We start from the raw sequence: 27928 nt of genomic DNA, 5'->3' as shown, positions 1-27928 counted from the left end.
AATTTCAATGCCTGTGTCTGCCTTTCAGGTACGTGTTGATTCATTGTCATCGCGAGAGTGTCTTAAGGGACACTGATTGGTTTATTATATCTTTCCAGAACCATAAACAACCACTCATAATATAGGTCTCATGTGTGCAGTTTTGAAAGAAACACATGTTTCAGCAAGCATGTAGTTTATAAAAAGCATAATATCTAGAACTACACTGGGTTAAAGACATCTCTGTGTGTCATGTACTTCCTGCGTCATTTGCATTGGAAGGAAAACTTGTCCCCACCTCTTCATTGGCTTCTTTCCTGTAACCAAAGTAGTTTTGTGAAGTTTCTGCAGGCCACTGGCATCCAAACAAAACGTTAAAATACCAATGATTCACATACTTTTGTTACAATTTAAGTTACCTATGGAGAAAAATAAATAGCTCAGAAATATTTTAATTAATAAACAAAATAACTTTCTTATCATAAATTATAAATCAGTAACACTTACTAAGATGAGCCAGTTACAGCGCAAACATATCACAATTTGCATTTTCATTGCGACACTTAGCAAAGTATTTTGTCGTATGGACGAAGAGAAAATATGTTCATGAAAAGAGTTGCAATATACTAATTTAAATATTTGTTGTGTCTTCTTAGCAAGACCTATACTGCGAGAGTCGTACAACATTGTTCAAATTAATAGTGGGAGCTGAGTGGCACACACATACATTTGTGGTGCTCAATCTATTTTAAATGTATAAATCACTGCGCTGAAATAACACTAATGTGTTTTGGGTAGGCTACACATTACATTATGTGAAAATATAAATCTGTAGAGTACGCCTATACAGTATACAGTACAGTAGTAAAATCAAATGAACACCTAGCGCACTTTCTTTTTACTTTAGCCTGTAGGCTACCGGTACGGTAACACAAAATAAATCATGCTACTGTATTGTACATGTTGGTGTACAATGCGAATAAAAGATTATTTTAAATTTAAACTAAAATTTAGCTTTTTTTTTTTTTTTTTTTTTTTTTTAATTATTATTAGTATTAACTGGCAGCCTAGCCAATTAACACAAAATAGATCATGGTGGTGCATTGACAAGTTATGATACTTACAGGAGGACAGTCAATTCTCGTTAATACGAATTTCAAAAGGACCAGCAACAAATTTTGCATTATACCACTAATTCATATTACACTGTGTAACAATTTTTTTTTTTTTTTGGGTTCCTGGGTAGTAAGTGTTATTTCCTAATTGCTTATGCCTCAAAAGTATAGAAAATGGCTATTATTCCCCACAAACTTTGCTTTTGTGACCAGGACAGTGATATTTTGAAATTTACCTATTTCCAATGAGAAAACGGGCGAATTTGTGTCTTTTCGTTCACATAAAGTCAGAAAAAAACAACATATGAATCCAAATTAACATGTATTTATACATAATACAAAAATGACTACAAAAGATTTAGAAGTGAGTAGTTTTTCGAGATTTACGATTATACTGTAAATCACTTTCACGAATCAGCCCCCAAATGTAGTCTCCCATCATGTTCTCGTTATACTGTCCTTGGTAGCGGCGTTCAAAGTCCAGTATATCCTGGTGGAAGCTCTCGCCTTGCTCCTCCGAGTACGCTCCCATGTTCTCCTTGAATTTATCAAGATGAGCATCAAGGATATGGACTTTGAGGGACATCCTACAGCCCATTGTGCCGTAGTTCTTCACCAGAGTCTCAACCAGCTCCACATAGTTTTCGGCCTTGTGATTGCCCAGGAAGCCCCGAACCACTGCGACAAAGCTGTTCCAAGCCGCTTTCTCCTTACTAGTGAGCTTCTTGGGGAATTCATTGCACTCCAGGATCTTCTTTATCTGTGGTCCGACGAAGACACCGGCTTTGACCTTTGCCTCAGACAGCTTAGAGAAGAAGTCTTGAAGGTACTTGAAGGCTGCCGACTCCTTATCTAGAGCTCTGACAAATTGTTTCATAAGGCCCAATTTGATGTGCAGTGGTGGCATCAGCACCTTCCGAGGGTCCCAGCCGTACTCATCATACTTCAAGGCGTCCAGCAAGGTCTTGATGCTGTTGTAATCCTCTTTGAGGTGCACCGAGTGAGCCAGGGGAAGAGACGGGTACTTGTTACCATTATGGAGCAGCACGGCTTTGAGGCTCCTGGATGAGCTGTCAATGAAGGACAGTATAACGAGAACATGATGGGAGACTACATTTGGGGGCTGATTCGTGAAAGTGATTTACAGTATAATCGTAAATCTCGAAAAACTACTCACTTCTAAATCTTTAGTAGTCATTTTTGTATTACTTTAGTATACATACGTTAATTTGGATTCATATGTTGTTTTTTTCTGACTTTATGTGAACGAAGAGACACAAATTCGACCGTTTCTCATTGGAAATAGGTAAATTTCAAAATATCACTCCTGGTCACAAAAGCAAAGTTTGTGGGGAATAATAGCCATTTTCTGTACTTTTGAGGCATAAGCAATTAGGAAATAACACTTACTACCCAGGAACAAAAATTGTGTTACATAGTGTTATCATTACTAGCCTATAAGCCAAATGTATACTGTCCGTTTTTATTAAAGTTAGTCAGTGCTAAATTGTGCACAATTACAAACCACCTGCACATTAATAGAATCGTTTCCTATTCCTATACAGAGGTTCAGAATGAGCTGAAGGGGTTAGCGGCACATGTGTGCAGTCTATTGGCTGCTATTAGTAGGCTACAATATATTCCGAAATCCGCTGCTCGCATTTTAACTGGCACTAAACTGGGTGCCCATATTACACCGGTTCTTGCTTCTTTGCACTGGTTGCCGGTTGAGAGCAGGAATGATTTTAAAATCCTGTTGTTAATCTATAAGGCTCTGAACAGTTTAGCTCCATGTTACATTGCTGAATTGCTTACACATTACACACCCATTCGTAATCTACGTTCTTCATCCTCGGGTTTATTGGCAATACCCAAGACTAAGCTTCACTCCATGGGCAATAGGGCTTTTTGCCACTATGCGCCCAAACTTTGGAACAACCTTCCTCAATCTATCAGGGATGGTAAGACCGTTGATGCTTTTAAAAAACAGTTAAAGACACACTTTTACATTCAGGCATTTTTATCATGATTTGGTTTTTGATTTGTGTAATTTCTTTTTATATTATGTATACTCTTAATATGCTGTATGCATATATGGTTCTCTGTGTTTTTTTGTGTTTGCACAGCGCTTTGAGATGCGTGCATTTAGGTGCTTTATAAAATAAAGATTATTATTATTATTATTATTATTATAGAAATTTGTCTTCAAGGCTTGTAAGTACACATTGCTTTAGGGAAAAATAGGTATTTGGCTGTTCGCCTCAAATGCATTGAGCACAACTGGCAATGCACGAGAAAAAGCGGACTAGGAAATGCCAGCAACAACTGTGACTGTTTAAGACATACTTTCAAAAGTTCTTAACAAATTGATGCAATTGTAAGTAAGTGTAGCAATTGTCTGCAGCGTTTGTACATCTCATTATAATATTTGAGAACCCTCATTTGCATTATCTCCACCCCTTTTTGCGAATGTATGCTGGAACGCCCAGAACTGCATATTCATCTACGCTTGAACCACAAACAGAAACTGCTGCTGCAAAGCATTCCCTAAAAAGTCATAAATACCATTGCGGTGGTTTAGTACATTTAGAGGGTTACAATGTCAGTAAATACTTGTACACAATTCATACTGCATATAGAACCACATACTGTATATCATATCTCAAACTAAAGTGTTACCAATCCACCCATCTCGGGAATAGAATACATTATACTACTTCTCTCAGACAATGTGATTGCCAGCCTCCCCTTCTACCGTACACTAAAATAACATTCTGTCATAGCCACTTCCACTTTCCCAAAACGAGTCATCAAATGATTCTGCCCAATATTCTTTACTTATTAAACACCAATTAAAATGTAAAAACTGGGTTATATATATTTTTAAATAAGCTGAAAAAAACATGCATACTTACACTGTACATTCATTATGCTGTCAAGTTATTCTCTAAACGGCAATTACATAATGAAGAATACTTCACAGCTGTTTGCTTTAAAATAAGATTCTGTCGGAATGCTAACACTTAACAAAATTAATTACCCAACACTTGTAACAGCAACAATGACCACTCAAGTGATGATTCTGAATATGGCTTGTACCATGTTAATTGCACCATACAAGTATTTTCAAAAGTTTTTTTTCCCACGTGAGCAAAGTATATGTGTTCTGGATATGAGACGCACACACACAGTATTTAGTAAATACTGAAGTACTTCATTCCTTACAGCCGCTGTTTCTGTTTCTTTTAGTTAAGCACATGAAGCACTGGCTCTTACTGGTGAGTTCAACAACTACATTATTCCTATCATGCTTTATTATATAAAAGTACAGTAACATCTAACTATTAAAAGGTAACTTTTAAGCAATAACTGATTGGCAAATATTTAAGATTGTCTATTTCAAACAGACACAACAACATGCACTGTCAACACCCTTAAAATAGTTTTCCTAAATAGTTTTTTTTTTTGTATCCGATTTCCATTACATGAGAGTAGATGTTAAAACTTCATGCCGATTTGAACTCGGCTCTCGCCAAGATAAGCACCAACTAAGATGCAGCTTTACAGTAAACTAATGTGATCCATCTGTGTCTCCATCCATTTGCGTTTCCTTCCATCTGATGATGTAGATATCCTTCTGCCTGCTGTTGATGGCTGAAGTTTAATGCTGGCTCCAGGGTTCAGCTTATTTTGCCTCCCCAGCGCATCAGCACACACAATGGATGCGATGCTGGCTCCGGTGATCAACCACAGTGCGGTCTCCACAGCGCATCAGCAACCGTCTGGATTGAGCTAAGTAGGGTACATCTCTGGGGTCTTCAAGCGAGCATGTCGACTAGCCCACGACACCTCAAGAGGGTGAGACGGTGATTCTGGCATCCCAGCATCACCCTCCTCCGTCCCCCATTCAACTCAACCCAGCTTAACCGTACATGAGCGTTTCTTTCTTTCTATTGTGCTTGAGATCCCCAACCAGAATCTTTCCGTCTCAACCACAGCCAGTTGCTGCTCCTCTCTGCTGCTTCAGATAAGTTCTTCAATGTGCGACGCAACTCTTGGCCACTGAATCCGATGCCTCTGAGAAACTAGGTTGTAGAGTGTGCCACATATCCTCGACAACCCACCTCCACTGGGTAAACCCAGACTCTTCATCCTCATTGTTCCGTTTCAGCAGCTAGTTGAGAGTACCAAAGCTTTTTTGTGTTGTTCCACACTCTCCCATCTCATCCACTCTCCCTGCTTGGCCTGGGAAACCTCATCCTCTCCTCCTGCTTCTGCACTTCGTTGACTACCAGCTTCCTCCGTTGAGCTGGGGTTGCCTTGTGCCATATAGGAGGAGTTGAACTTGCCCCATGATATCACCGATTAGAAGGGCAGCCTTTGCATCTTCCACGGCTTTCTTTGCCACCCACTTTCTTCCAGTTTTCAACACAAGTGCTGCCTCCCTTACGCATTTGTCGCGTGACTCTACTAATGTAATTTCCAGTAGGACCTTGGTGCACTTAAACTCCTCCGTTAGAGCGGAGACTGGTAGCTGCAGTATTCCTTTACCATAAAGTCCCACTCTGCTGAGGCAGCGTGGAACTCCCAACCATTTCCTGACATATGAACTGATTAAAGCTTCCAGCTTCTCTACTGTTGTCAAAGAAACCTCGTACACAGTCAGTGGCCACAGCAGCCTCGGCAATAGACCAAATTGAAAGCACCAGAGTTTTAGTTTGCCCGGTAAAGCGCTGCTGTCTGTGCTCTTCAACCCTTCCACTGCTTGTTGTCTTCTTCCACACAAACTGTGTCCTTTAGATCCCTGTCATACCATCTCCCAAGACTTTTCACTGGTTTCTCAGACACTGGTGGTATTGTGTGTGGTAGTAATAGAATATGCAAGCACACCTTACTGGTACATGCCACCTCATTTCAATAGACAATATCTATGCGGCACTGCGTACATTAACTAATGCGCTACACTAATGCGAGTGTAATGCGTTTACACTCATGCACTAATTAGCCACAGATGGAGCGTCCTTTTCGTGTAGTTTACACACGTCTGAGTAACTACAACACTGTATTTTTATACCCCTACCAACTATTCTTTAATAATAAACAAATTGAATTAGCATTTGGGCATTTTGCTTTGTATGCAGTCCAATAAAGGGAGTGCACTTGCTCAAAATAATTATTATATAACAGTCTCAACATCATCTGCCCATTCTGTACCCTTGCCAGTACAGAGAACCTAATGCTTATTGTGCTCATCCATTTACTTTTCTTTCACTGGGTTTTGTCTATAGACTAGTCTTAGCAATATATCATCTCTCTTTGTTAGGAGTTACCATCCAAGATCTGACATACCCAATTTTTAAATCTGTTGAGGTTTTTTTTTTCTGATTTGAAAGCTCTTGGCAGCCACTCGCATATTGTGGCAGGAGAGGAAAGTTGGAATTTGCAAAAGTAACAGTTTGCTTGAGCTCAAGGTTCTAGCATCACTCAAATTATTATTATTATTTATTTATTTTTACTGTGGAGGATGAATACAGAACACTCAGGTTTGCCAAACTCCAAAAAAAGATTTAATTTTTTCAAAAATCTTCTCTGCATATAAAAACGAATAGCATGCAGCATAAACGTTTTAAGCAAAGCAGAAAGCTTTATAATTATAGGCTCTGTATTCATGTGTGTATGCAAAAGGAATTTATTTTAATTGCAGATTAGTATATTTGACTTCAGCAAAAAAGGACATGGACATGGGCCTATGCAAATATCTGCTTTCAAATTAACAATGTGTTTTAAAAGCATTATGCAACACATTAGTTCTCAAAGTAGTATTTTGTATTTATAATTGGACTTTTCATAATCCCAGTTACAAGGTTGAAGGTTATGGAATAATGCCCATATAGCCTATAAGAAGACTCAGCAGCTACCTGCAAATATCAGGCCACTGCATACTAGATGTGTTTCTCTATTCAAATTTGACATTTAAAAGTAATGTGTTGATTTTGGATTCTAAATCATTTAGATTCCAACATGATACATGACATTACTGATCTGCAGTTCAATGGATGTCATCTGGATTTTCACACTTTTTGGTTCAGGGTTGTTCTGGTCACCATTTTCACATGGATCTGGACACTGATGGATTATACCTAATTGCAATAGGACACATGTGCTACTTTGCATCAAATAGTGCATTCAAGGCATGTTATTCATGACTTACTCTTGGATACTGAGCACGTCGACCAGGTGAGAAAGTTGTTGGCCGTTATGCCTATATTTGGTTCCCGGGACATGCTTGCCAAACACAAACTATGAACACGTCATTTAATGATGCCAAAATGGAAAACAGCTGGATTTATGACACTGTTATGATGCAGTGGCGACTCCAGGATTCTGGAAGAGGGTAGGTGAAGGAGTGGCAGACAGATGGACTTGGGGGGGCACATTATGAAAGAACCAGGTGGGAAAAAACCACTATCCTGGCTGTGGACTTACTCACTGTAATGTCTACAATAACATCTAATATTAGTGCAATAAGGTAAACTTTTAAAATAGTTTCACCTTATAGATAAGACAACTAAAACTTCTCCAAATGTACAGCAGGCTCAATTAAAACATTATCTGTCCATGTCTTTCTTTTAAACTTGAAATCAAGGATCATTCCTCATTTTCAAGAATGGACCAACCATAGCTCTTTTTTAGCCACGTGTGTGTGTTCTACAAGGTTCGTTATCGGATCGGTGGTGCATTTTTTTCATTGAGTTATGACACATACTCTGCAAATAATTACGCTAAACATCACAAATTCTCCATCTCTGTTAATGTGTTGCGATGTAAATACAACACCATGGAATAGCAAACATGCTCACAACACCGGAAAATAGAGTCAGGGAATGCATTAATATAAAATAATCATAACTTATTCCAGTTTAGTTTAATATTATAGGCACCTTAAAGGCATTTAGTACTACCAGGTGGTTCCGGTCAGGTCATCCTAGACCTAATAGCTGAATTTCACCTTTTCATCACCTGGGCTATCCTCCTGGTAACACCTCCACTATAGAAGCTGAGGCTTTTTCAAATAACTACATTTTTGTTGCCCTTCATGTGTCTTTTTTTTTTGGTTGGTTTCATTTTTGTGCTCCACAGATCTCATACTGCTGTCTGTACTCCCAACTCACCTCACCTCTGAGCTGTAAGTGCAGCCGCTAAATACCCCGATGCACAGGCGGCGCTCACTGCGACCCTCATGATTGCAGCTCATTATTTGTGAGTGTCGAGTAATTTGCATTGCTCTTAAGCTTACATACACCACAGTACAAAAAAATTGCAATGAAGCAAAAAAACTATAACCTAAAGTCATAAAGGCAAGTCAGTAAACAAATTAGAAAGCACTGTTCCATTTGAAATACTAATCAAGTTGGGGGCAGCTTCCTGAGTTGTGAAACCAGAAGAGGTCCTTTTGACAGAATCTTTAAAAACAACGTACAGCATTAAATACAACTGTCCCGTCTGCGCTGCACTCGGTAATCAGCAGACATAGGAATAACTGGCAGAACAGGATTATTTGGGATTTTTAGAGAAACGTTAATGAGTTGTCAAGGGATGCAGAAGTGCATGAGTAATTAGAAGTTCCAGCAGCTTCGATAAGTTGCTGGGCTTTTCAAAACAGTTCAAAGCACTTTCCCCAAGTCATCCGAAAAACAGAAAAAAAAAAATCAATACAGCTTTTTTTTTTAAAGCCACTTACTCTTTAACTACATGTAATTACTACAATGTGCACTTGGCACACATTTCTGTTATCATGAGGATAGAACTCCATACATGCACATGTATTCATATATGTTGTTGTAAATTCATGCATTACAGTGTATTATGTAGTTAATGTAACTGAAGTGTATGCTTTTATTCTGCATGTTCTTGACCTGAACAGAAATGCATGTAATTTGAGTGGGCATGTGTTAAGTGTGGTCAATCACCTGAATATAAGCATTCTTGTGTGCAACACGTTTCAGCCTCTTAATCACCTCTCATACCTCGTTTCCACGAACCTGCAAGCACTGTGCTGGCGTTGTTCTGTCACTGTTATGAAAGCGTGCCACATTGTTTCCATGATTTTTGTAAAGACCCATACAGTGCCATGGTGTGTCAGCACCATGCCGTGCCAGCATCCTTTCATACCTGATACTGGCACGGCACGGTAGCTACCCAGAGCTGGGGGTGTGTGAGAATGTGTAACGAAAAAAATGTCGGGAAACAAACAAAGAACTCTGTGGGAGGATTTTAAAATTAAAAAGTTGACAAAAGCAACTGAATACTGCCGTTAAGAACATAAAAGTGTCACTTTATCTCACCAGCTTACCGGAATAGAAATAAATGTTTCCCGGTGCTGTGAAGTAGAAAAAAGAAAAGCATTTGGGCCATTCACAAAGCTTATATTGAACTGGAAGAGAGATAGAGGGAAAGTTACAGATTTGCAGCAGCTGAAAACCAGCGACTGTGTGTAGATTTGCTTATTTTAATAATAGCAGAAAAGTTTGCTATCACGTAATACTGTCCGTGAGACTGCTGCCTTCTAAGTAAATCGTTCATTGATATTTTTTTTATTCATTTTTTTGTTCATGAAGTTCAATAATTCAGAAATGTTCTGTAAATAATCAATAATTAAATTAAATTTAAACAAAACGTTGTCAAAGAGTGTTCATGCAAAACCAATGTGAATTTACAATATAACTTCATATAACTTAATATTGTTCTGAGTGATAATGTAAATCTTCTATACCGGGCTTTACATTGTCTTTTACGATTTTTTAAAATTGTTTTTAATATAACAAAACAAACAAACAACAACAAAAAAAACGATTCAACATCTTGACACGTCTTCGATACCGTGTGTTACCATGGTTACCATTGTAGTATTTCGTCATTTCTGTTACCTATATTAATATATTTAGTGGGGACAACTTGGCATGCTTCCATTACTGTGCTGATTAAGTACCATGCTGACACAGTATGGGAATAGTAATCGTGGAAACAAGGTATTAGTTCTGCCTGCCTTCCTTCTCAAATGTCTGGAACACAGCGACACGTCCAATTAAATTGTTCTCTACAGCAACATCTGATCATGAATATCTAAAATGTCAAGTCATTTTCATTAAGAAAGGAAATGTTCTTGCTGGGAGCGGTTTGCATGGTTTCAGAATCTCACCAGCCAGTGCATGTTCATTGGAAAGCATTAGTCCCTGCAGTGAGAACTAAATTGCACATTATGTTCTCAGTGCCTCTCTATTTTAATTTACACAAACTTGGTGTTAATAATACCAAGGATTATCTCCTATGTGGGCAAACGTTTCCAGTAACTGTATTACTGGGGCCAATTATTGTAAATGTAGTGGTTTTCAGGTTAAGATTTTCAGACACTCTTTTACTGTGTACAAAAAGGAAAAGGCTGGTCAAGTAAGTTTAAAAAAAAAATCTATTGTTGAAAATACAGGGCCATAAAATAAATTGTCACATATGGCATACATTTTGGAGGTGAATAGATTAGTAAATCTTTTAATGTCCAGTGATATTTTATAGTACTGTTATCATCCCAATAGCATGGCAAAAGATATGAAAAGAATGTGACACACGTTCCTTTTATTAAAATCGCTCTTTATAGGTGTGTATGATTTGTTAGTTACCGAAATCTCAGTCAACAACTGAAGACAAGAGGATCATTTCGTACCACTTAATTTGCACCGATGAAACATAACCTGGTTAACCGTACTGATGACATATCAAATGCCGAGATGACAGATATGGCTGCATTCTTGTAGAACTTAAGGATAAAACAAAATGCATTTTGACAAGGAATTACATTAGTTCCATTACTTAGGTGAGCACAAGGTGGTTTCAATAAATACTTTCTGATTTAAATATAGGCCTACTATGTGATACTTTAGGATAGTCAGTCTATTTAAAACAGTAGGTAGGTGTTTATTTTTATTTATAATTACTAGTCGAATAAACCGCTACCGAATAAGACCATTTTGCTACCTATTTTCCAGGCAGGTAGCAAATCCTCACTACTGCCTTAAAAAGTGAACTTCTAGCCCTGGGGTACAGTAACATCCTTTATCCTCATTAAAAGCTTATCAGCTCATCTTTATATTAGGTAACTATACATTTGAAGGAATCTGGATGAGCTGCTATCTGGATGGGTGTCACCAGTTAAACCCTGACATTGACATACTGTAGATTCCCAAGGGGTAAAAAGCAAAAAAAAAACTCACCAGCATATGAATTAGAATTCTTAGAAACACTGTTGGGTATTTTCTCCTGATTAACACCTTCTAAATAAGACTCAACAACTTACCATATGAACAATGAGCGGATCATAGAAATATGAAATCAATATAGAAAAACAACAGTTTTCAGACACTGCAGTCCTTATCCCCCCCGAAGACCCTACTGTCTGTCTCGAACATGTTTCGCTTGTTCATGCCAGCAATTACACCTCGGAGTGGATAAGAACTACAATGCTCACAAACTGCTACATACTGTTCTGTTACAAACTGATAACTGAGAAAAGGTCCAATCAAACTTCAATTATATACCAAGAAACACTGCAGCTAAAATACTAACGTTTGTGTATTTTGAAATACAAAGTACATTAAATACACAAGGACCAAACATTTACAAAATAAAATACATATAAAATACACAAACTAGATATCCAAGTGTGACATACAAACAGATAGAGAAATCCTGACATCAGAATTTGGTTTAAAATCACATACAATTATTCAGTTTCTCTCAGGATATAAATTGTACAATGGTGACACCTAGGGGTGTAAAATGCAATGACAAAATAAATCAATCTCAGACATTTTCCAAACAGGCTATCTGAGTAAATATTTTACTTGGTGACAATAAGCAGTCTCACTAAAGCAGGATGGTGCACAATGTGGAGTCTGAACTAGCAACAAAAGTAAGCATGTCTCGAATAGGCTGCTCTATAATGTCATACCCTAAGATACTTTGAATCCTGTATTGATGATGTATTCAGGCAACACCATGCAAGATAAGGTTTAAAAGTGGTTAAAATTATACAATTCAAAACTACCCCATCACAATATACTGTAATTAAATGGCCAAATAAACAAGACAATGATTTCAGACTTATAATTCCTATGTAGCAGACCACTCCTGCATTTGTGGAGTTGTCTGCAAACCTTTTTTTCATTGAGGTTTTGAAGCAAAAGTGAGCAATGGGAAATGGGAACTACAGGGAACTGCACACAATTGATCTCCATACATTCTCTAAAACGGAAAAAATGACTTGTCAAATGTCCAGCATTACCTGTTCAGAGTTTGCAGCCTGCTGCAGAATCTCCTGTCTTTGTTTTTCTGCATGGTTTTCATGGAAGGAGTTTCCTTGGCTTTGAATGACAAATACAATCTCTTTCAAATCTAGAATAAAAGAAATAAATATGCATGTTTTTAAATACTCAACATAAATCTTTTGACAAGAAAGACATATGTTGCTTAGGACATCTGTACTTAAACTGCAACTTGGTATGGGTGTAAAAATATCAGCTATCTTATATTTTCTTGTTGTTTAGATTCAAATTATTAGATCCTGGCAACTCTGAAGCCTCAAAAGATCTCTCAGAATAATGTTTAACCTCCAAGAACATCTCTAATGGATCTCCAGGTATAAGGAGAAATGTTAAGTGCAACAAACATATAGTATGTACATAATGTCCTAACATACCCACCTCCATTATATCCCCTATGGAATAATAAGGTATAAAGCTCAATACATGTTTACACTACATATAATAATAGAATAGTCCATTATAACTATGTTAGTTATAATATATTATTTGTTTATTTAGCAGACGCCTTTATCCAAGGCGACTTACAGAGACTAGGGTGTGTGAACTATGCATCAGCTACAGAGTCACTTACAACTACGTCTCACCCGAAAGACGGAGCACCAGGAGGTTAAGTGACTTGCTCAGGGTCACACAGAGTCAGTGGCAGAGGTGGGATTTGAACCGGGGACCTCCTGGAAACAAGCCCTTTTCTTTAACCACTGGACCACACAGCCTCTCTATAGCATTTAGTATTTTCAAATAACACCCTTTTGGTCAAACACAGCATTTAGTAAACTGGAAACCTATTTATGTGAAGATTACATTTTTTGTATTTTTTTTTTTTTAGATCTTTCTTGATGTGCATATCATGAAAAATTCAGGCAACTTGTCATGTAATGTCCTTAAAATCTAGCAGTAAAGTAATCTCCTGCTCAACTACCCAGATTTTAATACATTTAGGATGGAGGAAGCTTTTAGTGTCAACTATGACAAGGACTCCGCAGGGTACAAATCTTCACCTGCTCATAAAACACATGGGAAAAAAGGGAGGGACTGTTTTATTAAAGTAACATAAGTGAGATTGCAAATCTTAATATAATTGTTTTAACCCAATTTCATAATCTTGTTTTTTTTTATTTTTATTAGTACATGAATAGGTTACTCTAATATTAACACTAACAATTAACTAAAATTAACTATTACAATGTTAATAAGCTAGTTGTTAACAACTGATAAACTGAAAAAGTGCCCTAAAAAAACATGACCTTTTATTGTAATTTCCACTATATATTTAAAACAATGCTTGCGGGTTACGGATCACCAGAAACCCTTCATGGAACTGCAGTTAGTGTAGATAATTCTGATTCTGATTCTTGCCATAGACCTTTTCCTTTTTTTAACAAAATCCAAGTTACAGAAGAGCAGATTTGAGAAATCTTATGGTTGAGAGGCATTTATTGTTACACTAAGATTGGAAAGAAAGACAAGACATACTGTACATAAAAATAAAGGCTTGCAGACTCAGAGAGGAGCGGTCCTTCAAGCTAGTAGAAGTAATTGAAGAGAAATAGAAAGACTGATGAAGCCATCAGCTGAAACAAGATTTTCTTGAGGAAAATGCTACCTCTGCAGGATACAAAACAAGGAAAGCTCCCACTGCAGGCTTACATTACATATCAGTCTGCCACCCAAAGTACACATTATAGTGCTCCCAGGCTGGCTCATCAACACCATGAAGCACTGGCTTGAGAAGGGCTCCTTCCCAGTAATGTGTACCGGTAGTACTTTTACAAGTTAACAACATCATGGCCTACCGAATTTGTGAATTATATAAATACATACCACTGTATGTATAGTTTAAAATATACAATACCTTTTCTTGTATTATTGTTGTTTAATTATTATACCAAAAAAATGAACAAGGACTAGCAGACACATCAACGTTTACTATAGATAATGTGTCTTATACAGCACATACTGCAATGGTCTTTAAAGAGACCATGGGTTTAAAAAAAAAAAAAAAATCATCTTGGATCTTGATTCTCAAAATTACCTCAAAAAGTGGATGATGAAAACCTTGTGTGTGGTTCTGTAAAATGCTCTGAAAAATCCTAGCTGTGGATTATCCCTGTAAGAAAGACTGAGGGTTTGAGTCCCTTCATGGTCGCCAATTTGTAAGAAAAACTACTGTTTTCTTAATATCTATTGAGACCCTGAGAGTAAAAATTACCAGACACGACAAACAATTTCAAAATATAGTAAGTCAGGCTTTATTATTAACATACAGGTAAAATTATACAGATAATTTCACTACTACTATAGTATATGAACTAGCCCTAGTACAGAGTAACAGATAATGTGAAATACTTCGATATTAGCTCTGGACAATTGGTGATGTCAGCCCTCTCCTGCCTTTTCCAGCTGTGAGTGAATTTACCATTGTAACAATACATGAAGCCTCCAAACCCCACCCACAGCCCACACATTCCTTGACAAGCAGCCCCTCCTTATCAACTCCTCACTTAAAGAACATATGCCACCTCCCCCGACAGTTCTCAGGCATTACATCTATCGCAGATAGGTATACAGGGTTATCAAAACAACCCCTATGATTTATTATATTGGTTAATATAATTTATTAGTAGTTTTGTATTAGAAGTATAGTTTAGGTTCTGTCTGCTGGTATGGCAATAGCTTTTATTTCACACAGGAACTTTAGAACAGGTAAGAACTGAACCGAAGATGAACAATGAGTTTGGCACCCAAAATAACATAAAAAACCACTCTTGCATAAATTCTGCAAGGGAGAAAGGAATATATATATATATATATATATATATATATATATATATATATATATATATATATATATATATTTATTCACTAGATGCTAACTGCTAAAGTAAAATAATTACCCAGTACCATACAGCTATAAGACCAGCACTGAGTGTGTGCACTCACTCAACAAAGGCGTCCCTCTCCACATTAACAGAATATAAGAACACATGCCAAATTAGTAATTTCTTTGTTTTCTCCTCTGTTTTTCAGGAACCCGACTCTCAACACACAGACCCCCGGACCCCACACAACAACTCTGGCAAGTATTTGATATTGCATTTTTTAAAGTATATTATATGCTTACATTGCTGCTTGCATTCACTTTGTTCGGTACATCAGAGATGTTAACAGTCCTTTGTTGTAGTTAGTAAGGCAGTTATACCAACCCTGAGAATTAATCACAAGCTCTCGCTCTCCTAGCTTGCTCTTTTGGTGCCTCACAGCTTATTACTTCTGTTGCCCTAAATTCTGCCAGCACAGGCATATTGCATTCCACCTTCACTGGCAGGTTTCTCATTAAAACATGTCCTCAGATCTGGCTGGCTTCTACACCTTGACTCCCATTTAAATAAATGATGTTATAATTATATTCCTTGTAATTTTAAAAAAATAATGTTGTCACCAAAGAGCAGTGCTCTAATGAGAGTTGAATGCACTCTTAGACGTTCCATCGTATGAATAATACATTGTAAGCTCTGCAGCCACTCTCCATTTATTAGCTGTCGGATTCAAAGATAACGCATACATTTTTGATTGTGAAACTTATTCCTAATGTAGTGTCCTACCATCTGTTTAAATTTTACAATAAAAAAATAATTCCCACAACGTGAATGTTTACCACAGTCTTACAAAGATTAACCCTCATTGCACTCCACTTCATCTGTTGAGGACTGGTTCTGTAAGTACCTCAAATTATTTGTTTTTAGTTTAGCTAATGAAATGTATTTGTCTTGATCAGAGTGAAAACAAGACTTTTCCTGTGTATCTATCTGCAGCCATGAACAGCAAAGGTGTATTGTAATAGATAAGATATCATCTGCTTGTGTGTCTACCTGCTTGCCTGACTGAACATCTGCTGCGGTCTCACAGGCCCCATATATAGCATAGTGCATGTACAATGAACTGTCACCATGGTCAAAGCCTGAATTAACCGGATTTGTGAATTAGGATGGACACAATAGTGTCCAAATACCATTTAATCCTGACGTTTATGTGTTCTTCCAAAACCATCCACAGAGCAAGTGTTGTTCAGGATGGTTTAAGTGAACATTTGTGTTTAATTAAGAGTGGCACAGTCAATTTGATGTAGCACACAGTCAACATGATGTAGCACACAGTCAACATGATGTAGCACACAGTCAACATGATTTCTATTACACGAGAGTAGATGTTAAAACTTCATGCTGATTTGAACTCAGCTCTCGCCAAGATAAGCATCAACTAAGACGTAGCTTTACAGTAAACTAATGTGATACATATGTGTCTCCATACATTTGTGTTTCCTTCCATATGATGATGTAGGTATCCTTCTGTCTGGTGTTAATGACTGAAGTGTAATGCTGGCTCCAGGGATCAGCTTATTGCCTCCCTAGCGCATCAGCACACACAACGGCTGTGATGCTGGCTCCAGGGATCAACCACAGCGCGGTCTCCCCAGCGCATCAGCATGACAACTGTCTGGATTGAGCCAAGTAGGGTACATCTCTGGGGTCTTCAAGTGGGCACCTTCCATCCTCTGTGTTTCGTGTACTAGCCCACGACACCACAAGAGGCCTCGACGGTGATTCTGGAGTCCCAGCATCACCCCCCTCTGTCCCCCACTCAACACAGCCCAGCTTACTTACCCGTACATCAGCGGTTCTTTCTTTCTATTGTGCTTGAGATCCCCAACCAGAATCTTTCTGTCTCAAAAACACCAGTTGCTGCTCCTCTTTGCTGCTTCAGATAAGTTCTTCACTGTGCGACGCAACTCTTGGCCACTGAATCCGACGTCTCGGAGAAACTGGGTTGTAGTGTGTGCCACAAATCCTCGACAACCCACCTCCACCGGGTAAACCCGGACTTTTCATCCTCGTTGTTCCGCTTCAGCGGCTAGTTGAGCGTACCGCAGTTTCTTCCTCTCATACGCCTCATCTACAGCATCCTCCCATGGCACTGTTAACTCTACCAGGCGAGTAAGGCGTGCTGATCCAGACCACAAAACAATATTTGGTCGAAGGTTAGTGGTGGCAATCTCGGGTGGAAAAATAAGCCGTTGACCAACATCTGCCAGCATTTTCCAGTCTCTAGCAGCTTCCAGTTGTCCTGGGCGAGGCTTGGTTTTAACACCTTTTCTTGGTGGTTGCTCTCCTGGGCAGAGGAATGTTGTCTTTTGTGTGTAATGTTTTGATGGAACAGGTGGCAACTTATTGGTCATGTTACGCTTGTCTTCCAATGCTAAAGCCAAACATCGCAGCACCTGGTCATGGCGCCAAGTAAACCGTCCTTGGCTAATGTTGCATGATGTAGCACACAGTCAACATGATGTAGCACTGCACACAGCCAGTGGTTATTGATTGACTAAGCATATACTTTTCCAGGATGTTTTAAACAGGAAGGTCTGCATAAAGCCACAGAGAGAGATAAATAGTGAACGGTGAAAAAAGAGAACTCTTGTTAATATACTGTAGATAAACAGATTAATCATTTAGAAAGTTAAGAGACAAAACATATCCTGTACATCATTTATTAGCAGATATATTTTTGGCTGACTTTTTTCATGTGATTTTTGTACATAGTTAAATTCTAGTCCCCCAAACAGATGGTGTTATATTCCAGAAGATATGTATTATTCATTGTGACAGGGAGCCCTGTCCCTGGTTCCTGCACAAGTGTGTGCAGCCGAGACACGTTTCTAGGCAACTGATTGGGCAGTTAGGCTCACCAGCCCTGAAGGGATCAGGAGGTCCGGACTGGCTGGGGGGCGTGCCCGGGGATGCTTTCAGATGAGTTCAGAAATCGCCTGCGCCACAGCTCAAGACTACTGCATGGCCACTGCCAACAGACGGGCGCTGAGTGAAAGTTTGCTTTGTTTACATCCAGAAGGATGGTGTTCACTCTATAGGACTTCTACAGAATCCCTCGACTGCAGGACGGTGTCTGTGAAGGCTGCTCAGCCAGGCCCGTCACAACAACCCAGAGTCGCTGGGAGGCCGGGACTTCAGAAGGAACACTAGCAGGTCAGTTTAGGGGCTGTTGATCCCAGAACAGTATAGAGAGTGTTACAGTAGAGTAGTAGATTCCAGGAGAAGGGCGTTCCTTTTAGTAGGACTAGTGCTTGTGTGGCAAACTTTTAAAAAATGGAAGACCACCGCTTTCTCTTCGTACTGCGTATGGCCTGGCATCTGAATCATATCTTGTTAATTAACATTGTTTTCTTTAGTACCTTTTTTTAAAAATAAATTCCTGTTTCTGAAGACTAAAATCCCATTCCAAAAGGTAGGGCCAAAACAGCTCTACCTTTGCATGAAGCAAGTTCTAACATCTATAATGTATCTCTCTGAAGCTTTTATCTTTTTTTTAAAAAAAGAACATCAGCATAACTTGGTTTCCTCTTGTTTTATACTGAAGAGTGTAAAACTGGATTGCAGGCACAAATAACATAATAAACTGCATTCTGTAAATACCAGAACAAATTAACAACAGTACTTTGAATGACATCACCAGCCGGACTACCCCCTTTTATGTTAATAATTAAGTAAAAAAACAGGTTTACAGAAAGACAGAACAATTTCACAAGACTTACCTAATAATCTCTTACTGAACTCATGACTGTCCCCCTGAACCTATAATGGAAAAAATGTAAAATATTTAATTCACTGGACAATAACAGATGTATTTATAGTTTTTTAACTTGTTAATTATTTGGGACATGTCTGGAAAAAGCCAGAAACACCTTACACTTGGGTGCTGACAGGCTGCCTCACTAGCTAGGCAAATGGAATCCATGTTGCGTATTCAGTACTATAAAAAGTGCCTTGTTGCAAATGTGTTTCAGTCACAAATAAGCAAGACATAATGTGACAAACTTTGATGCAGGACTGACAGTAGGTGCTTGGTTGGCCGGTTGTTTCATTATGAAGTGTCACAAGTGGAGGATCTATGGGTTTAAAACACTCTTGTGGCATCATTACAGATGCACAATCTTCAAGTACCACTGGTACACCAGAGGGTAACCATTAACTCGTGATACACTGCCCACAGTGGATAGAAGAAATACCATAACTGCTTTCAGCTACTTTTAAAAAGTCACCAAGACAAACAAAAACAAAAAGTTTGTACAATACGACTCTAAACAATTAGAAGAATACATTAGTTACGAGATCTGTGATATTTCATATGTGTAACAAGCTGCATTTGAAAGGACCAATATCTGAAAAAGTTTCTGTTATCTGGAGATTAAAAGGTCACAGGACTGCAGCGAATTAGGTTAAGGTACTAGCAAATTCTGCCAAGGAATTTATATAACCCTGCAAATAATGTATGAACTCCTTATATCAAATGGTTTATGTATCAAATGCAAAATAAAAAAATATATATGTGTGGGTTGCTGAAAGATACACAGTGTGCACGTCTACACCATAGTGAAGCAACTCCATGCTTTATGAAACTGTTGTTGGATCTGTCCCAACTAAGATTCTTAAATTGATAAGAAGTAATTTAATAATAATGAGGTTTAAAATTAAATGAAAAAATATATCCTGGTTGTTCCACAGATTCACGTGGATATGATGTCCCTGCACAGAGATGATTTTCTCAAAATATTATTCACTTCAACTTTTCCGAGAAGTGTTTTGACAGTTTGCAGTGTAAGCCTGCAGACTGGCACGCCACGGATGCAGTTGATATATAGATATGTTATTTTGGGCTCGGTTTCAATTTTCTGAGATGCATTTTATTAATACCAAGAGGCATAAAAAAATGCATTACGCTCTGAAGGGCTACGGCCATTGCAATATTTATGTCAGACTTATTCAGACACACTTATTCATCCACCCTGCTGCTTTGTGGTACTGGGGGACAATTGTCCCCACTACAAAAATCTGCAAAAGGCGAAGCAAGACACGCCACTGATTCTACATTCCTACATGGATACCGTATTTGACAACATACTAGATAAATGAGCATCCTATTAAATGAGTCGTGGTATAGACATTCATTAGCACAAGAACCTGAGGGAATCTGGTGACCTACTTATTTGAGTTCCGGATTAAAATTGGTTGAGCGAAGGAAGGCTATATCATGGAAACTAGTCTTCTGAATGTATATATGGAGTTCACCCCTCAGGGGAAAATAATTCAAGGTTTGTATGTGTTATTTATAGACTTCCCTGGGGATATGCTTACTGGTACATATATAAGCTTATTTATTTCTCCTAATGAAACCCAGCTAACTCTTGTTCTCGATTCACATAGCCTCCTAATAAAATGGATTGTAATTTTACATGGAACAGTACAACTCCCTGTGGGATATCCTTCTGCTTCTTGGGTATGATTTTCTGGATAATTTAACTCTTATCCTACAGCAAGATTTCTGTTGTGGTCACTTGCAAGACAATTGATGATTTAACATGCATCCACAAAAAAAAAAAGTTTTTTTACATCCTAAAAGTCCTTATTAGGACATTAAAGTCACATAAAAAGTCAAACACACAATCCAACAGTACTGTTATTGTAATTAAAGCTGCTGAATTGTCCATCCAAACAATTTCTGGCCCTATTTTGCAGCAATTGTAGTTTTACTAACAACTATATGTAATTGCACCAGTCAGCTGCCAAGGTATATCTTGTATAATTGTTAATACTCTCAGAACATTTTGATTTGTGCTTGTTTCAAAATAGGGTCCTCTGTCTTATTAACAGGTCAAGTTTGAATTCCCTACACTTGCTATGAAAAATGCCACAGATTCTAGAATAATTTTCACAAGGCGGTTAAAAAGTGACATTTTGATTGAGTAATCCTTCTAGAAATAAAACCTACATCAACATGTCTTATTAATATGTACTTAAAAAGAGTATGTGGCTTTCTCCCTGGATAAAAGCCAAAAACAGGGTTAATCCAATTGCAAACATCTTGCAATATCTTTATGCCACTTGGATGTTTCTTGCAAATTTTAATTTTAGTGCTCATTAATTGGGATTGATTGGCAGTGCTGGAGATATCTCATCTCTATCCACTCAGAACAGTGATCTTACCCACAATGCCCCCTGAGCAGGCCTCAAGTCAAGCTCACTTTATAAGACAGTCTCTCCAGAAAACCTGTGACAATTGTTCTGAATGGTGTAGTAGTGGTTTACCAACACGGAGGACTACTAAGTGTATACCAAGCAATGCCCAATGCCAGTTTATAAACTACAACCAGTAACAACAACCTGGGCTTGTACTTTCACTTTAATTTAAATCCAATTTAAAGAGAGCTGCGTGGGCGATTTGTCCTATTTATTATTAGCACCTACCTGTGAATGGTTGTCTTCTTTGATATCTTTTGCGGCAGCAATAACAGGTACTGGAAAAAGGAAAAAAAAAGATGTGAATAAATGGGAAACATTTACTGCACTGCATTTACTGCACCAGGTGAGTCACTCAGAGATCCAGTTAGGTGATTTTTATAAGACTATCTGCCCCGTTTGCAACTGAGAGCTAGTGAATCAAATATCTCTACACAGTTGAATGGTCACAAATCTTTTATCATGTATAATCTGATAAACTATAAATGTTGTACATAGTCTGGGATAATGAGAACCAACTGTATTTTGTGTCTAAAAAAATTGTCCTGGAAAAATCTGAAAAAAAAAGACTCTTTGATGCTACCACTACTGCTATACAGGATTGAAAAAGAAACAAAAATGGTCCTGCACTACAAATCTTCTGTATGCGTTTAAAAAACGATGTATCTATATATTTGTAATATACTGTACAGGTTTATTTCTGTGCTTACTCATCATTACTGGGTATGCTGCTGTATATTATGCTAGAAGGAGAACAGGGCTGCCAATCAACAAAAGAAGCACCCAAAAAGAAACACCCTTTGATATGTTTTTCAAAAGAGGCATAGGGTTTTATTTTCAGATGACCGTAAGGATAACGATAAAAATAAAGCTAGTGTCCCACATGAAGTACTTTGGATTCCTGGGTGGCTTAATTACATGCTTCCATAGTTTAGCCTGCTTTGTTCTTCGTTGGAAATCAGGCAGTTGTTTTACATTCTCTAATGGTAGTTTCAGCAGCAGACACGCTGCCTCCTTCCTTGAAGCCCTCCTGCCAATCAATCACGAACGTGAACTAAAGATTGCATTCTCCTGCTACCACCTGAAACCATCTGCATGAGTTGCTGTTTCTAGGGAAGTTTTAATAAATAAATAAATAAATAAATAAATAAAACAGGTATATCATTAAGTAGGTTAACAAAGCAGTTATTCTGTATTCCTGGTAAATCGATAACATTCTGGAGCGTCACTGATCCTCTGGGAGGCGACTTGCTTATCTAAATCTTTTTTTTATTTAAAATGGGGTGAGCATTAATTCTGGGATTCCATACCACGATATTTAAGCAGGGGTTTAGAGCTGGGTAGATGAAAGCCTCACCCCAAGTCATTCTCCATTCATGTATCTATCCCAGTAAGTGTTGAAGTATGCTGTCTAATGATAAAAACACATTCCTGCATCTCTAGCCTTTTCTGCGGAAATTTCTCTTTGTTTACCTGAACCTTTTGAATATTTCTTTTCAAAAACGGTCTATGAAGACAGACCCTTTGAGTGAGTATAGTATAATTAGACACACCAATTGGATATACAGACCAAATAAACAGTCAGCAGAGATGGAATAAGATGAATTTAGACAGCTGTTTCAGAATGAATAAATGCAGACATTTGTTGAAACCTGGCTGTTGACTTGGATTATGCAGATGTAGGTTTTCTGTTTGTCTATAAAACATAGATGAGATATTAAATACAATTCCATCTGCATAGATGAGAGCTAAAGCTTTAAACTGAAGTTTAAAAAACACTGTAGAATCTGTAATACTGCATTCTGTATAAACAGTGACTGGGTTTCCATGGAAAAATAAATATAAGTCTCACCTTTTTCTCACACTATTTTGGTAGTACCTTTTGGGTAGTGTGGGTTTCCATGTAGTTTTCTTTTAGCCAGAGAAATTCTCCTTCCAAATGCCAGTAGAATGTGGTTTATATATATACACACACACATACATATACACACACAATGTTGTTGTTATCCAGTATAGTCCATGAGTTCAACACATTTCTCATTAGATGCTAAGCCCCGTATGTGTCTTTTTGAACAGATCTTGCTCAATGAATTAGCTTTAAAAGATTATTTTTTAACTCTAGGTGGACGTTCAATCCTGGTGCTGTCAGCAGCCCACAGCAATAATAAAGGCACTGGCAATGAATTCCCAGCAATGCTAATTGAAAACATTTTGGGGTACAAATGACTTTTTTGTCCTTGCTCGGTACCCATGATAGATACTACTTAAAGCTAGTGTACAGTTTAGTGCATCTTATAGGGGAGGGACAGAAAAGTCTAAGCTTAAAGCAATAGGCTATCCAAATCACCAAACACGAAGGTAACAAAAATATCTGTGCTTTGCAAAAGGCTTCCTTATTTATTTATTTATTTATTTATTTATTGCAAAGGGCTGCATTGTTTTTATTTGTAGTAGCTTCAGTATTTTTTTATAACCTTAACCTTATAAAACAACTAATCTATAAGCCCTTGTACTGTTTGCTTATTGTTTCCTATCTGGCTACTTCCAGCAGATCTCAGGTAATAAAGGATTGCTTGGTGTGGCCTTTAGTTGTAGTAGAAAGTTGCTTGAGGTTACATCACAAACAGGATTTCCACTGCTGAATTCGTGTAAGAAATAGGTATGGCTTTCTGACATGTTTCCATGAGTTTTTGGTCAATCGCATGGCTTTTTAGCGTGAGAATGCAATTTAACCCCCCCCCAGTGGAGAGAGAATTTTAACCCCCAATTTAACCCCCCCAGTGGAGTTTCTAAACTGTGTGTAAACCCAGCCAATAAAAGGTCATCCACTCTTCAAATATAGTCACTGATAGCCCAAAATATTATCAATTAACTTGGGCTTATAAATCGAATATATCCCTTCTCTATTGCCATAGCAGGTAAGAATTTTTTTTCTCATTTTAATATACTGTATTCCTTCGAATTTAAGAAGCGCTTTTTTTAACCATTTTTTGCTTCTCAAAAATAGCCTGCGTCTTAAATCCGAGTACAGTATGGCGATGCGTGTATTAAAATCGCCAAAAAGAGACGTGACTATCCGAGTACACAAACAACAACGTGACTGACTGCTGAGAAAAGACAACAAAGACATCTGCCTGAATACACAAGCAGCAACGTGAATTACTGCTGAGAAAAAATGAACCAAAACATTACTGCCCAATTTCGAATCATCCATGTTACACAGGCAGTCATTTTCAAAGAAGCCTCCTTAGCTTCCTGAGGAATACCAAGAGAAGCTTTTACAATGTTATTGTTTCTAACAAACAATACCAGTTTGAGCAGATCAGAAATGCTGATCAGACCCCTGTAGTTTGACATGCCAAGCAATACCACAGTTCACAAATTGGGAGAAAAACTGGTTCTGACTGTTGTGTCTGCAATGTGGTCAATGCTGTTGTGGTTGCTGGGTTAAATGTTGCCTGATGTTATGGAGTGTTGTGTCGTACTTCTTGTTGCCAGGATGTGTGATGCCGTAAGCGAGTGGTGGTGTGTGTACGACAGAGACGCCATCTTAAGTATTATACAGTGCGCAGCACAATAAACAAGCTCTGTGGTTAATATACAACAACGATACAGCAGCGTAACTGAAGTTGTATCTTTGTAAATGCATATTTATTTGATGTTTTACTTTTTTCCCCAAATTGAGCGTGGTGAATTTGGGCTCCATCTTAAATTCAAAGGAAAACGGTATCCTGGGCTCTTTAATTTTGTATATACCACATTTTTGAGATAGTCGCAAGGCTTTTGCATTCCCAAACTTCAAAGTTATACAGAGAACATGTATCAGTTTCTCAAGACCCTGAGTAATTTAGAAGATTGGATCAAGGAATGAATCAAACATAAATGTGTGCACCAAGCAATCAGTAGCCTACAGCAAAGGTTCCAAAAACAGTTTCTCAGTTTAAAACTTCTCTCAAAACATACCTCTTTTCAGCTGTCTTCTTTTCTTAGGCTTCCTAGGTTTTTAAATATGAACTGAGATTTTATATCTTGTTTTTATGCTTACACTGTTTACCAATGTATTTGTGAAATTCTGCTTTTATCTGGTTTGTATTGAAGTTTACAATGTTTATAAATTTGTGGACATTTTATTGTGCAGCCCCTTGGACACTTCAGTGTGAAAGGTGCTCTATTTAAATTAAATTATTATTATTATTATTATTATTATTATTATTATTATTATTAAGTGGGAAAATCTCTACAGAACCTTACCATGGTCACTTATATGAATAACAAGGGAAAAGGTTCCCGTTTACTTCATTGTATGCATAACATTTCTTGAATTCTTGCAAGGTTATGAATATTTAAAGCAACACAGTTAATCAGATATCTGTCTACAGTGCCCAGCATCTGTTTTCTTGCAGTAAAATCAGATAGCCAAAGCTTGGGTGTTATATTTTGTTTGTTTTGAAGAGTTTGTAGGGTTTTTGGCCTGGTGGCATCCCTAGGGATTACAGAGAGCAGTTTATATAGTGCTTTTTACACAAAAGTATCGCAAAGCACTGTACAGTACATAGCAGAAAAATGAACAAACCACAATACATCTATATAGCATGTCACACATACAACTGCCACAGTCAGACCATTTAAATAACAGTATACACATATAGTTTCATTAAAACCCACTAACGAAGGCACAGCATTCCATAATTTAGGAGCTCTACAAGAAAAAGACCCTAGGAATAACCAGCAGCCCCACATCCTGTGGTCAGTAACTCCTGCAAATAACTAGGTGTTAATCCATCCATGGCCTTGTAAGTTAACAGCAAAATCAGTTCTATACTGCACAGGGAGCCAGTGTAAAGAGGCCAAAACAGTGGTAATGTGTTCACTTTTCCTGGTTTTAGTCAGAATTCTAGCAGCGGTATTCTGAACAAGCTGCAAGTGGGATACCACACGTTTTGGAATACCAGAAAAAGTGCATTACAATAATCAATTCTAGATGAAACAAAACTTAGTTGAACAAATTAAGTGCTTATTAGAAGCTTAATTGGTCCAATTCATTCATTTAGGGTACAGTTGGAACAAAAACCAGGAGGGACACCGGCCCTCCACGACCAGGATTGAAGACCCCTGACAAAGAGGTTTGATCCATTCATGGTTTTACTATGAGTAATAATAAGACACCTGCAATACACTGTGGTTAATCAGGCTTGTATTAAAACCTGGAATGGGTGAAACTGCTATGCAGTATGAGTCGTTTACACCCCTGAAGGATATAAAAAGAATACCAGAAAATGTAACAACATTGTGGAGCTGTGTAGCTTTAACATTGCCTAGATGATTTTTGCTTTTCTTGTAAGCTGAACACACATTACTGATGTGTTTCCTTTTATGTGAGAGGCAAATGCAGTATGGACAGGTATTGTATTGTATTGTATTACTAGCCAGGTATATACAACAAAAGTAATATCATACTAATAAACTATAAAACATAATTTAGTAAACCTTATTGTGCAATCAGTGGCGATCTGAGGGTAAATGGTTGATGAATTAATGAGGTATGTACAACAGACCCATCTCTTAAAGGTTAGTGTCAATGGATTTCATTGCTGTTTAGTTCCCAGGGTAACAATGAGTGGTGAGAAGGTTTCAAAGTGGGAGAATGTTAACAGTGCCTGTAAAATGACATTACCTTAACAGAATGTAAACCAAGTGGGAAAACCTAGTTTCCAGCCAGGAGACTACAAAATGAACCGTACCTATTCACAAATAACCTTTAATATATTCTTAAATATGAATCACACACAACACAACAAATGATGCGCCATATTGAAACACACATTCATTTAGGATGTTTTAAAACTGGAAATTAATGTAAATAGTTTTGGGTCATGGTATAGTTTAATGTGGTCCTATACATAGAAAAGCCCTATACATGTCACTGCTGGAGCGCCTTTAATGCAGTTTGTTTTAAAAAATAAATCAAGTTAGTTTAGCACTAGGCTAAACTATAAAGCAAAACGAGCTGAGACCAAAACTTTCCACAAAGATCTAAATAAATCGAGATATTTGCACTGACACCAGCCAAAAGAAGCGAGAGCCAGACCTTTTGTTGCTTTTGTTTTCGCACTCTGCTGTTAATCAGTTAAAATAATAACAAATAAATCAATCTGCGATGTCCTTGAACGACAATTAGCATTATTATTGCAAACTGTCGCTGTATGCCCAAGAAACATGAGAAGCACCAAAGTTAAAGTGATGCAATACACCTTAATGGAAAGTGGGACTACTAAACCATTATAATCTGCACAACAAATATTACGCAATAAAATACATGCATTTGATTTGTGACTGTGGGCATTCCAATTCAGAAGCTTGCTGAGTTTTCATAAGC

General features: G+C 37.8%; 1 protein-coding gene across 3 annotated transcripts in view; it reads right to left on the bottom strand.

The window, feature by feature from the left end:
- The window catches only part of LOC117406712 (beta-1,3-glucosyltransferase-like), a 73633-nt gene that overhangs the window by 44852 nt on the left and 853 nt on the right, over positions 1–27928 (bottom strand). For all 3 annotated transcript variants that reach the window (XR_009329433.1, XM_059029572.1, XM_059029573.1), the window contains exons 2-4: positions 21781–21830; positions 19071–19110; positions 12430–12539 (exon numbers count right to left, since the gene is read on the bottom strand). Coding sequence is in view for 2 of the 3 variants with exons in the window: in XM_059029572.1 (XP_058885555.1) it covers positions 12430–12539; positions 19071–19110; positions 21781–21830 (200 nt within the window). In the remaining variant the exon portion in view is untranslated. The remainder of the gene's footprint in view (positions 1–12429; positions 12540–19070; positions 19111–21780; positions 21831–27928) is intronic.

This window comes from Acipenser ruthenus, chromosome 8 (genome assembly GCF_902713425.1).
Source record: "Acipenser ruthenus chromosome 8, fAciRut3.2 maternal haplotype, whole genome shotgun sequence".
Lineage (NCBI taxonomy): Eukaryota > Metazoa > Chordata > Actinopteri > Acipenseriformes > Acipenseridae > Acipenser > Acipenser ruthenus.
Note: the sequence above shows the minus strand (reverse complement) of the source record. Positions and strands in the feature narration are given on the sequence as shown.